We start from the raw sequence: 13,634 nt of genomic DNA on the forward strand, positions 1-13,634 counted from the left end.
CTAACAAATTGAATTATTTCAATGATTAAGTCTTTGCTATGACATGCAGTAATACAAAAGTAGGTAAAACCAATCAGGTAATTACTGAATTAAATGTCTAGAATTACAGGACAGAATAGGTATATGTATGTGTGTGTTATATAAATATTAAACCTACTGAAGTAGAATTCAGTCACTCTCAACTTTAAGAACTTTGATAAGGCACTCTCTTCACTTTGCAAGAAAAACAAAGAATGAATTTATAGGCAGACATGATTGTACTAATTGGTTGACATAAATTTCAGATGCCATAATGAATTCAGTTACATTTTGCTCATAGTACATGGAAGATTATAACAACAAAGATTTCCTTGTTTCAGCTACCTTCCCTGTCTTTGCCATGATTTTCTGTCTTCCCTACCTTTCACTGTGCATGCACACACACAAATGCACGTACATATACACACCTCGCCCAAAATCTTAGTATGTCTCAAATAGCTTGTTTCCTCTGACCCCTACCATCTTTGCAGTTAGATGAAATTAAAAAAGTGTGAAGTAGAAGTAGAAAAGATGTAAATGCATTATAGTGATATCATTGGCTTTAGAAACCTAACTTTCAACTCAAGTGTTTATACTAAATGTGAACATTGCTTTCTACACATGTGGAAAGAGTCTAGGTCCTAGATTCTTTTAGGCACCTTGCTTGTTAAATATCTTCCTAAATAAGTTCAGAATCTTGAGTTCACTTAGTTTAGTAAATTGTATATAAAGCCCAAAAGTAGAAGTGAATTCCAAACTCTATTTTAGAAAACACATGAACAAATGGTAATAGCTATCCTAGTGGGTAACTGTTAAATCTAAAAATGTTTGCCAGATGTGGATAGAGAAGTTTCTGACTACATCCCTTAAATTTCATCTTTGCTTTTTTATAACAAGTGATTCATAGCCAAGATCAGTTATGACTAAGAACAGATCAAAGAGAATAAATGGAAAATAATTGTAAAGAAAGATGTCTCTTTGTTCCTTTGTATTTTTCTGCTACAATGAGAAGACATAGTTTTGAGATTTTTTAATTGTCACAATTTAGACTATAATTATTTCTTCACTTTCTGAAGAGAAATTTAATCATATTGAAAATGTTAGGAAACTATTCTTTTTGTAATTGTAAATGTGTTTTATTTTTGAAGAACTGAGTAGTCATCTACTTATTTTAGTGAAGAATTTATATTTAATAAAATGAAAGGCAGAGTTTAAAGTACCATGGTTTTCTAAAAAGAACAATGATGTTAATATATTAGCAACATGGCAAAATTAACTGCTTAGACAAAAAATTGAATTAAGCATTTTAAGATTTTCCTTAGCTATATAGATTTCTGTTAGGTTTGAAAACATCTGTTTTGATTTTTAGAAGAAATCCTGACAATGCATATTAAATTTTTACTCAGTAGTCTATATTTACGCTTTTTCATTTTCACAAATCTTCCAAAAGAACCAGTATTAATTGTGTACCGGAATCAAAAGTAAATTGTTGTTTTGTGTTACAAAAGATGCATGTTCAATCCCTGGGTTGAGAAGATGCCCTGGAGTAGGAAATGGCAGCCTGCTCCAGTATTCTTGCCTAGAAAATTCCATGGACAGAGGAGTCTGGTGGGCTAGAGTCTGTAGGGTCACAAAAAGTCAGACAGGATTGAGAGCATATGTGCGCGCGTGCGCGCACACACACACACACACACACACACACACACACACACACACTGTATTACTTTTGCAATGTTAAATGGTCATATAATATATGGTGACATGACATAAAATGTAATCACAAATGAGCTGCTTTGTATATATCTTGAAACAGAAGACATTCTTTCCTAAGATATATCTCTTCGTATCTGTCTATCATGGAAAGGGGAAATTTATTTTATTAAATATAGTTTCAAATGAAAAAATACCACTTGCATAGAAAACTATGTACATATATTTGAGAAAAGCATGTGTAACAATAGATTAATATGTATGATCAATTCCTCAGTTACAGAAACTTAATGGTAGCCTTTATTGCATATCTCTTGGTCTCTATATAGCAACCACCTTGCCTCTGACTGATGATGCCATTTATTTTGACCTGAAACCTGCCTTCTAGCCCATTTATTACTGCTTATATGATAGTACATACTTTCAGTATATTATTCACCATCAAGGGAGGTATAAATGTATGATACTTCACAAATTATGTCTGTTATGGTTCACAGTTGATCAGTATGTACTCTTTCACTGATGTACAATTTATTTGATTCCAGAGATTTACTGAGCAGCTGCTATATTTACCAAATATATATGTATTATGGATACATTGATAATGAAAACAGTCTTCTCTTCTGAAGGAACATGTCTTTTTATCACTCTCTCTTTTCCTCTTTTCCTTGATCAGTTTTCCAACTCTTGATTGTTTCAAGAACATCTTCTAACTCATTCTTTTCTTTGTATTCTTTTTTTCTTTCATAATAATACTAAGAATATTTTTATTGTTTCCTCTGATTGTACAAAAACAGTGCTGAGTATGTACTGGCACTTTAGCTTGAATCTAGGCAACCATATACTAATAGTCATTGTATTTGTTACCATCACCCCAGTTTCACTTAAAAATGTCTTTAATAAAGCAGAAGAATTATTAATTTTATTAAATCATGACCCTTAAGTACATGTCTTTTAACAAATCATCTGTTTCACAAAATGGGAAGTATGTAAACCTCGTTTTGCTTCATGTCTTAGTCTGTTGGTTGTTATAATGAAAAGCGCTTGTGCAGTTGTTTGAGATGAACTAGCTGCTTTTTCCCGGAACACAATTTTTTTATTTAAAAGAACAAATGAGAAACTATGGGTGGTTAGCAGAAATTCACTTGAAAAATGAACAAAAGAGCTTACTATTCAAGGAAAACAACCAATCCTGTTTATTGCCAATGATATAATTTGAACTTTTTTGAGCAAAAATTCAAATTTAATAAAAGTTCTGTCAGTGTGAGCCTGACAGCTTCCTAATACTTAAAGACTTTTCCAGTGAGATTGGTGATAATTGATGAAACAGGATGCAAAGAGATCATTGATAACGGTTTCAAAATCTGCATTGCAACTAAAACTTTTTAAGAAATTTCTAGTTGTCAAGTTTTATAGTAGAATCAAAAAAAAACTACCATTATCTGAAAAGACTAATGAAAATACTATTTCCTTTTCTAACTATATGTTAATGTAAGGCCAGATTTCCATCATATACTTCACCAAACCAAAAGAGCACAATAGATTGAATGAAGAATCAAATATGAGAATCCAGTTGTCTTCTAATAAGCCAAATACTAAAGAGATTAGCAAAAATATAATTAAACAATGCTATTATTCTCAGTGACATTCTTCTGTTTTAGAAGATTTTTTAAATTAAAGTGGTTATTTATGTTAGCATATATTGGATTATTAATGAATCTAATCATTTAATTATTAAAATGAATTAATAACTTTAAATTTTTTCTCAGTTTTAATTTTTATTATGATAAATATCACTACCCACAACCTCATAAACAAAAGTTCTTTGGGGGGTCACTCATACTTTTAAGAGTGTAAAGGATACCAAAAATTTAAGAAGCTATTGTAGAGATATTCTTACATATGTGACCAGGATATTTAAGAATCCTCATAGTAGCATTGTCCATAGTAGCCCCATATCAAGAACTACAGCAAATTCTTCATCATTGAATGGATAATTAAATGGTGTATTTACAGTGGAAATCTATATAGCAGTGAAAATAAATGGTGTGTATAGCTAGGCAGCTCAGCAGAGATGATGCTTTCTAACAGACTGTTAAATAAAAGAAACAAGTTATAAAAGAATATGTACACTGTGATTCCACTTTTATAAATTTTAAAGCCAGGCAGAGTTAACATATATTGTGTTAGAGTTGCATAGGGAATGATTATCCCAGAAGTCAGGATAGTGGTTCTCTCTCAGGGTAAAAAGAAGTATATAACTGTTAAGGTGAGTACAGGAGACAAATTCTTATTATTCTGAAAAATGTGTGTCTTAAATTTGGTGGAGATATCTTGGATGTTTGCTTTATAATTTTTCTCTAAAATGTAAATATATGTTTTATTCTCTCTTATATCATATAGTATGAACACAAGAGGATAAAATTAACCTCCCCAGAAAAACAAAACAGCAAACAAGAAAATGTGATTAAGAAATATGATAAGGGAGTTGATCTGACTGGTGACTAAATTCCTGTGTGTTGTATGTACTGCCTGCTATGAAACTCAGAGTCAATAAGCCATCACACCTTTACATTGTTTTTAAACAGAGCTGGAGTTTATCCTGAAAGCAGTTGTTATAAGAATGATTCATGTGCTCGCTTCGGCAGCACATATACTAAAATTGGAACGATACAGAGAAGATTAGCATGGCCCCTGCGCAAGGATGACACGCAAATTCGTGAAGCGTTCCATATTTTTAAAATTGAAAAAAAAAAAGAATGATTCATAAGACCTCTGTTTCTTGTGGTCTTATTCAAAACGACTTTATACTCAGTTTGGCTGGATACAGACTTTTCCTAGGCACTGCTCTGTTGTGAGCTGTATTAAATGTCACTGTGGAGAAATCTGAGGTTCATCTGATTATTTTACTATTACAAGTAATTTGTTCTTTTGCCCTGAGTTGCCCCAAATATATTTTATTTTTGATGTCCAGTAATTTTACTAGGATATGACCCAGTGTGGATGCACCTGTGTCAGTTTTTCCTAGGATGTAGAATAATTCATGTTTGATGATATTTGAGCCATTTTTATTTCTTGAAAGTTTTCTTGTACTTTTAAATCACTTTTCTTAGTGTTTATTATTTTGAGTCTTCTCTTTGGGAATAATAGTGATACGTATATTGGATACTTTTACTTTGATCCTCTTAAACTCTGCTCTTTTTACTTCTGTGAGGAATATTTTTAGCAGTTGCCTGTTTTTCTTTTTGGTACCTCAGCGTGGCCTTTTTCTTGTAATAGTTTTATTCTCCCCCTCCTCCATCTATTCCCTCTGACAGTTCATGTTTTCATCTCTTGTCTTACCATATCATCCCTGGTTATTTCTATCTCTACATTGAATTCTTGTTTTTCTGAAATGATGACTTCGTTAACTTTGGGTTCATAGGTGTCCAATTTTTATCTTTTCTGTAGCAATATTTTTTTCTGCCAGATGTCCTTCATTTTCTGTTTGTATTTTCCTGTTCTTTTTTATTTTAAATATTTAATATATTTGTAGACACACTTCGTTTTCCTTTTGAACCACACATCTTTGAATGAGTTTGATTTTTCTGGATAAACTACTTGTAGAAGGTTATGTTGCAGAGGGACCAGAGCTACTTTGTCAACAGAAATGTATTAATGATATACAGTGTTGCGTGACTGAAATTCTTTAACCCTGTATTTTTTTTTTTTTTTTTTTGATAACTACTGGCAAGGTAGAATCTCTCTTTCACCTTTCCTCACTGACAGACTGATTCCTACAAATATGGTTTGTTTGACTCCCCAGTTAGCCCCATCTACTCTTCTGACACCTAGAATAAGGGTGTATAGTCCAACAGTTTGCACTGTTATTGCAGTTGTTTATAAGAAAGTATTGTTGGTTCTATCCCTCAGGTTGTTGCACTTAACTTCGGAGAACGTACTCTACTCGTTTTAGCTTAGATCAATTATTATTGTCCCCTCTGTGTCCTTCTTCATTCTTCTTTGATTTTTCCGTATTTAGTCACCCTTCCACATACATTATGACATGGTGGTTTATGGTTTTACAAGTTTTCTACTTTTCATTGAATGTGGAGTTTATGTTTCTTTTTTCCCATTTTTTTATTGCTTTTGAGTGATATATTAGAGGAAAAGGGAAAACGTTTTACTCACAGTGTAGAAATAAGAGTGTTCTTTAAACTTTTGAGATACAATCAGAAGTACTAAGATATGAGAAAGGGAATTCCTAGTCTTTCATTTGTATCGCCTGGGAGAGGTTTAGCTGAAAATGTTCATCAAACAATTTATTTCCTGGGAAAGAAAGAAAGCAAAAAGCTTACTTTGTTTTAATAGATTTTGTACTTCATTTTCTGAAAAGTTAAGAATAATTTTGTAGTACTTTGGTTTCAGGATTACTTAGCTTTCCATAATTGGCTATGCTATCCTTGTTATTATTTAGTCACTAAGTTGTGTGACTCTTTGCAACCCTATGGCCTGTAGCCCACCAGCCTCCTCTGTCCATGGAATTTCCCAGGCAAGAACACTGGAGTGGGTTGCTATTTCCTAATGATGTTATCCTAATCTAGTATAAACCTCTATCATTGGATTTGAGATTTATTTTTGCCTTACTTTTAAGTCAGTAAGTTAGCTTATTACTGTTGCATGTATGCTAGCAAAAGGCATGAGTTCCTGGATCAGACACTTAAGCACAGCAAGTAGTATAAGCATTAGCATACTTATTTTGGTTCCTTTTGGAAGGAACCCAAAATCCCACATGGGCAGCACAGTATGGCCTCAGATAAATGCCACACAAGTAGTGGGTTTATATCAAAACTAAGAAACAGTGAGTTTGGGGAATCTAATACTTCTATGTGTGCTATGTTGCTTCAGTCATGTCCAACTCTGCAACGCTATGGACTGTAGCCAGGCTCCTCTGTCCTTGGGATTCTCCAGGCAAGAAAATACTTGAGTAGGTTGCCATTTCCTTCTCCAGGGGATCTTCCCAACCCAGGGATTAAACCTGAGTCTCTGTCTCCTGCATTGGCAGACAGGTTCTTTACCACTAGGGCCACCTGGGAAGCCCAATACTTTTATGACAAGTAATAAGTAAACCTGCTGTTTGTCCAGGGGGATGTAACCTCATTTCTCAAGTTATTCTGAGGAATATACTGGGGCCTGGGTTAAAAGCAAGCCTTGCAGACTTACCATACTCAGCAAAATGTGGAAAATCACAAGAGCATCTCTCCCATTTCTCTCTCTCTACCTATATGTGTCTTTATCTCTCTCTGTCAAACAAATGAGAATCATTACCTAATCTGAAGTATTTTATTAAACACATAAAACCAACCATGATAATGTTCTCTTCCTATCACTATTCTTTCAGTGGAGTGGGCACCAGGTTCACCAACTCTCCTTTGTTCTTTTTTTTTTTTTAATTATTATTTACCTCAGGAGCAGCGAGCTGAGTTTATTTTATATCTATCTATCTATCTTTCCTTAGATCTTGACACATCATCATTATCAGTCCCAGCAAGAACCCTTCTTGTTGAAATATGTGTTGTGCTTAGCTACTCAGTTGTATCCAACTCTTTGCAACCCCATGGACTGTAGCCTACCAGGCTCCTCTGTCCATGGGGATTCTAGGCAGGAATACTGAAGTGGGTTGCCATGCCCTCCTCCAGGGGATCTTCCCAACCCAGGGATTGAACCCACGTCTCTTGCATTGCAGATGGATTCTTGACCATCTGAGCCACGAAGGAAGCCCAAGAATACTGGAATGAGTAGCCTATCCTTTCTCCAGGGGAACTTCCCAACCCAGGAATTGAACTGGGATCTCCTGCATTGCAGGCAGATTCTTTACCAGCTGAGCTACCAGGGAAGCCCTGTTTTAATATATGTAAATGCATATTTCTATATTCCCGTTTTCATTCCCATTTCTTCCCTCTTTCCTTTAATAAATTTGATACCTATATCTGGGCTCCCCAGGTGGCACTAGTGGTAAAGAACACCTCCCAGTGCAGGAAGCATAAAGGATGAGGGTTGGATACCTGGGTCGGAAAGATACCCTGGAGAATGGAATGGCAACCCACTCCAGTATTCTTGCCTGGAGAATCACCATGGACACCTGGTAGACTACGGTCCATGGGATCACAAAGAGTCAGACATGAATGAAGTGACTTAGCATATTTGAAATCCTATGTATCCTTGCAAAATATTGCAGATTGTTTTATATATGTCTTTATTTTTTGACTTTTTAAGTTTGAAATGTTTTCAAAGTTATGGAGAAAATGATATAGTAGAAAGAGTTCCCATATGTTCTTGAGTCATATATTTTAATTGTTAATATTTTGCAGCATTTCTTTCTCTTTTTGTATATGTACGTATATTTTTTTCTGTACTATTTGAAAATAAGTTGAAGACATGTCCTCTATCGCTAAATATTTCAGTATCTTTCCTAAGAAGAAAAAACAATCTCTTATATAACCACAGTATGATTATCAAGTTAGTCTAACATTGATACACTATTATTATCTGATATGTATTCCATATTCAAATTTCCTCAATTGTCTCAGAAGTGTTTTTTTTAACCTTTCCCTCCTCCAGTCACGTTTCTGTTGCATTTGCTCATGTCTCTTCAGTCTGTAACTCTCTGGAACAGTTCCTTGATCTTTTTTTGTTATTTGATAATATGTATGTAATTTTTGTTTGTATGATATACTGCTGTAGACCTTGTTCCTTTTCTCAATTTTTCAGTGTTTCTAAGATCCACCTATATTTATGTATAGACGTCTATCTTGTTTGTTACTTCCAACTTCTGCCTAGTTTTCCATAGTATGCACCTGCCAAAATTTACTTATCTATTCCCCAGTGACAAACACCTATATTGTCTTCAACTCCTTGCTCTCATAAATAATTCTGTCACTAACATCCTCATACATGTTCCTTTGAGGAATATTTCTGGAATATCTCTCCAAGAGTAGAATTGCTGGGTCATAATGTTTCTTCTATTTAATTTAATCAAAGTACTGCTGAATTGCCCTATGGAACAGCTGCCTGACCACACTTTAACTGTTGTATACAAAGATCTCAGTTTCTCTATACCATTGCCAATATTTAGTCCTAGGTAACATTCTCATTTTTACTAATATGGTGGTTTAAAGTTTGCTCTCATTTATTTTCTCTAATCACTAGTGAGTTTCATTTCTTTTGCCAAACGCCGCACTGATAGAGTTTCCTCAGGAAGGAACTTTTCTGTAATACACACACACATACACACACCGCAGTCGTGCACACACACACACACACACTCCAGCCTGGTCAGTGTACTAACCAGAGGGATATTTTGAAGCTGACCTCATGAATGGCAGTTGTAAAGTCCCATTTCACTTTGTGTTGCTGTCAGTAAACCAGTTGACATTAGTCATATCATTTCTCAGATTTCTTACATTTTAAATATAATTTGTAAAAGTATACATTCTCCTAGACAACTGAAACCAAGATCCTCAGACAGCTATATGCACCTGACCCTTAAACTATGAATATTGTGTAGAAATATAATTTAAGATTTACTTCTTCAGATACTTGAATTCATCAATTTTTAAATCTTTTGCCTTATTTGCTTCTGAATTTTAAAAAACTATATACCCTATTGGTTATTTTTCAGTTGGTGTCCAAAATTTGTTATGTCTAACTAATTGCAAAGGATAGAATTTCTAGAGTACTGCAAAAATTACTATGTAAAAGGTAAAAACCTCCTTAAATATACCTGATTGACTCTAAATGCCATAGCTATTTGATAACTATCATTATGCATTTTAAAAATACACTAATAGGTTCTTCTGGTTTTTGTTTCTTATTTTTACAATGTTGTTTTGGTTTCTGTCATATAGCAACACACATTAGCTATAGTTATACATACATCCTCTCCCTCCCTAGCCTTCTTCCCCTCCCTCCATCGCATCCCTCCAGGTCATCATGGAGCACCAGACTGGGCTCCCTATGCTACACAACAGCTTCTCACCAGCTATATCCATCTTACACCTGATAGTGTATATATGTTGATGCCACTTTCTCCATTCCTCTCACACTCCCTGTCCCGACTGTGTCCACAAGTCCGTTCTCTACATCTGTGTCTCCATTCCTTCCCTGCAAATAGGTTCAAAAGTGCCATTTTCTAGATTCCATATATATGCATTAATATACTATATGTGTTTTTCTCTTTCTGACTTACTTTATTTAACAGGCTCTGGGTTCATCCACTTCACTAGAACTTACTCAAAGTCATTCTTTTTTATGGCTAAGAAATAGTCTATCGTGTATGTGTACCACAGCTTCTTTATCCACTTGCTTCTTCTTTTATAGTCAAATTTACATCTTTTGTTCCCCTTCTTCAGCTCAGTGTTTCTGCTGCTCCTTTCCCTCCGAGAATATCATTTCTAATGCAAATTTTAATATTTCTTAATTTTTTTTTAAAACATGTTTTTATGTTTAAAAGTATTTCAATTATATAAAATATCTACAACAGAAAATTTAAGTTACAAATACATTTTTAAAATTTCCTGTGATCATAAAAAATCTTTTTTCTGGATTATATGTTCATTGCATTACAGTTATTAACAATTGATTAGAAGAATATATACATATTATGAATTTTAATAAATAGTTAAATATAAAAGTGAAGTTTATGTTAGAAAATATATCTTTACTAGACTTGATTTTAGCCAAAAGACCAAGAAGCAATAGAAGATCTATCTTTAAATGTATAGATTCAATTACTGTATTTACCTCTGTATTCTTAGAATAAGACAGGATTTCAGCACCAATTCAGTTTCTTTGTTTTTTTTCTATAGATGTGAATGTTGAGAAAATTGGATCACATAAGTAGTTGAGATGAGGAGATTTTATTATAGAAATATCACTCAATTCTTTAAACTTCTTTTGAATTATTTGTTAAAACATAACCTTGGGGATCTATCATCAAAATTTTTAACAACCCACCAGCTGTTAATTTGATTATATCATCCTATAAACTTGATGAAACCAAGAAACTACGTATGTTACTCAATCACTGAAATCATTCTTCTTCTTAGTGCTGACACTGTTTCTAATTGTCTCTTTCCTTGACACCCATGTTTTTATACCCTGAGGCAATGAACTATTATAAAATTATGGATGAGTGAAAGGTAAATTTTTCTGTTGTAAGGTGGGAGAAATATGATTTCAAAAGAAATTTTACTTTCATAGAAAAGAGTAAATAAGAAATTATGGAATCTTTAAAAAATGATTTTCTTAAGCCATCTATGCCTGCATACACCTGTCTTAACATAAGTCAGGGATTTGTATGAGACTGCTGCTAAACAGAAATGATATTTTTAAAGCTGTCATTATTCCAAAAAAATCATAGTAGCATCAACCTTTGTGAGAAATGTAGACTATTAAGTTTATTGAATTATAAATTTACAGTAGGGAACTTTTTAATGTAAATCTATAGCTGTAAATTTATATATGTTTTGACAAAATGTATATCTAATTCAACAAACAGTATACTCCATCATTATGTTCCTGGAAGAGGTTGACTTGAGTGTGTTGATGTCAAACCCAAGACTAGGTATTGATATTCTTGGAAGGTTATTTGGTGGTTTCATTTAGGGCTCTCATATAATTCTCTTCTTTTACTTACATTAGTCCCTACACCTGAATAATTAGTTCCTCCTCCATCTCCCCACCATATCTGTTTTAATGATAGCTCTTTTATATTTGTGAATTTACCTTCCCATACATGTCTCAAATCCAATCCCTTTTCTCTATCCCATGCCCTCATTCAGATCTACATCATTTCTCAACTGGTTATCATCTTTTATCTGTGCTCCCTGGCTCCATTCTCTTTCCACTCCATTGTCTCCACCACAAAATTACTATAATAACTTTTCTAAAATTTGGATCAATTCCATATTATCCTGCTTAGAAATCTTCAGTTGCTCTTACTGACAAATCTTTAAAGTCTGTGCACTTCCAAAAGTGTTGATATTTTCTTACATTTATTAGCTTGAGACTATCTGTTCTCAACTACTTTTCCAAATTTTTCTCCAGCAACTATTCTTATCTGTTTTTTACTTGTGTCACACAAATTACTTATCTCCTTGAACAGATATAACGGTGCACTTACTAGAATGTCACAGTGGACAGAACAAGGATATTTTTTAGTGATTTCACCTAAACTTCTGGCTACTTGTGATGAAAGACTTAAATTTATTCATATGCAGTGATCCTTTACAGAAAAATTTTATGATTTATCATTGAGATATGTTTTTAGATCACATTGATAGCACTCAGCATGGCTATTGGACACAGGGAAAAAAAAATAACAAAGAAAAGCTTTAAAAAACCAGAGAGGCCATGTTAAAGAAAAGACTATATTCATAATCCTTAAATGTATCAAGATTTTTCAAAAGGTGATTTGAAAGCACATGCACACACAAACATAAATTACATAATGTATTGAATTCTCCTTTATACATATTAATAAGAAAAAGAGTTTTTATGTTTGGCCTATAACATAGAACTCTATGGATCATAACTATCTTTTCATAATTCCATTTTGGATTCAGCATTGTGAAGTAGCTTGAACTCTAGCAGGTTTTCGGTAGGTTCTACTAACAATTTCAACACTTAGTAACTATGATTTTTATGGGTCAATTATATTATCCCCTGTCTGTTCAAGGAGAGACTATATCATATGAGATAACATTTGAGAGTATATTATAAATTTAAACAGATTTAGAAGCACATTATATCATTGAATTATTCCTTGATCTCTTTACAGTAATCCTATATTTCCTTAGAGAATCTAGTCTATCTTGATAGAAGCCATATGTTGATAGGACTAATAAATGATCCAATAAGGAAATAAAACATATTGAGGGTTTGTTTTATTTATTTTTTTCTTATTTTTTCTTTTATGTTTCTTATGTTTCTTCCTTGTCAAAACAGTTTTGGTATGAACCATGATGGAATTGGAAATTCTTGTGGGACAAAAGGTCATGAAGCAGCAAAACTTATGGCAGCTCACATTACTGCAAATACCAATCCCTTTTCCTGGTCTGCCTGCAGTCGAGACTATATCACCAGCTTTCTAGAGTAAGTAATCTCTGGAGAGTGATGATGAATTGCTCCAGAAGTAAGCCATTGATAGAAGCCTCATATGTAGTGCTTCAAACTTTGCATAATGAGTAACTTTTATAGGTCCCAGTGATAATTCAGACTGTTCCCCCAAATACTTTAACATATCATTGTGGCAAATTTTTAATTTTTTATTTGTACTCAAATAGAACACAGACTAAATTAGGGGGACACAAACAGATTAAAGAACTGGAGTAAGACTGTAAAAGGGGTTGATGATGTGAGTTAGAAATGTTAAATAAATGGGAAGGAATGTCAGAAAGAATTTATATTTACATAATTTAGTAATGCATAAGCCAAGCCTTAATTCAGTGATTACATATTTCATTTTGTTAGTTAAAAAAAAGAACTGAGTTCTGTAGAAATGCCAAAGTATCTAATAGTAACAAACAACAACAACAAAAAACCAAACACCCAGGAAATGGAAATAAGAAAGTGAAAATTTGTCTTTGAAAATATATTAAAGTGACTCATTTTTCTCCAGTTTGAGAACTTCTTTGCTGGTCCTTTAACGTATATTCTAAGTGTCCGGTTATTTAAATTTGAAGACTATAAATTAGCTCAGGTGTAACTATATTTAGGAAAGCAGATGTTTTTCTATATTTCACCTGCGTAGAACTTTAAGATTAACCTTTGGAAACTGTTAGACTTAGGTCTCACTCTCTAACAGTGTAACCTTGGTCATGTTTGTTACTTAAACTTTCTAATATTCAGTGAATTCATTTGTTGAA

The 13,634-nt window shown here is 33.3% G+C and overlaps 1 protein-coding gene and 1 non-coding gene across 8 annotated transcripts in view; both read left to right on the forward strand.

Annotated features, from left to right (window-relative positions):
- Positions 1-13,634, forward strand: part of ADAMTS6 (ADAM metallopeptidase with thrombospondin type 1 motif 6) — a 278,395-nt gene that overhangs the window by 117,426 nt on the left and 147,335 nt on the right. For all 7 annotated transcript variants that reach the window (XR_009690552.1, XR_009690551.1, XM_061129691.1 and 4 more), the window contains exon 10: positions 12,715-12,861. Coding sequence is in view for 5 of the 7 variants with exons in the window: in XM_061129691.1 (XP_060985674.1) it covers positions 12,715-12,861 (147 nt within the window). In the remaining 2 variants the exon portion in view is untranslated. The remainder of the gene's footprint in view (positions 1-12,714; positions 12,862-13,634) is intronic.
- LOC133046904 (U6 spliceosomal RNA) lies at positions 4,361-4,467 on the forward strand. Its single transcript, XR_009690599.1, has one exon. It is a non-coding gene; the product is annotated as a U6 spliceosomal RNA (small nuclear RNA).

The sequence above is a fragment of the Dama dama genome, chromosome 25 (assembly GCF_033118175.1).
Source record: "Dama dama isolate Ldn47 chromosome 25, ASM3311817v1, whole genome shotgun sequence".
In the NCBI taxonomy this organism is placed as follows: domain Eukaryota; kingdom Metazoa; phylum Chordata; class Mammalia; order Artiodactyla; family Cervidae; genus Dama; species Dama dama.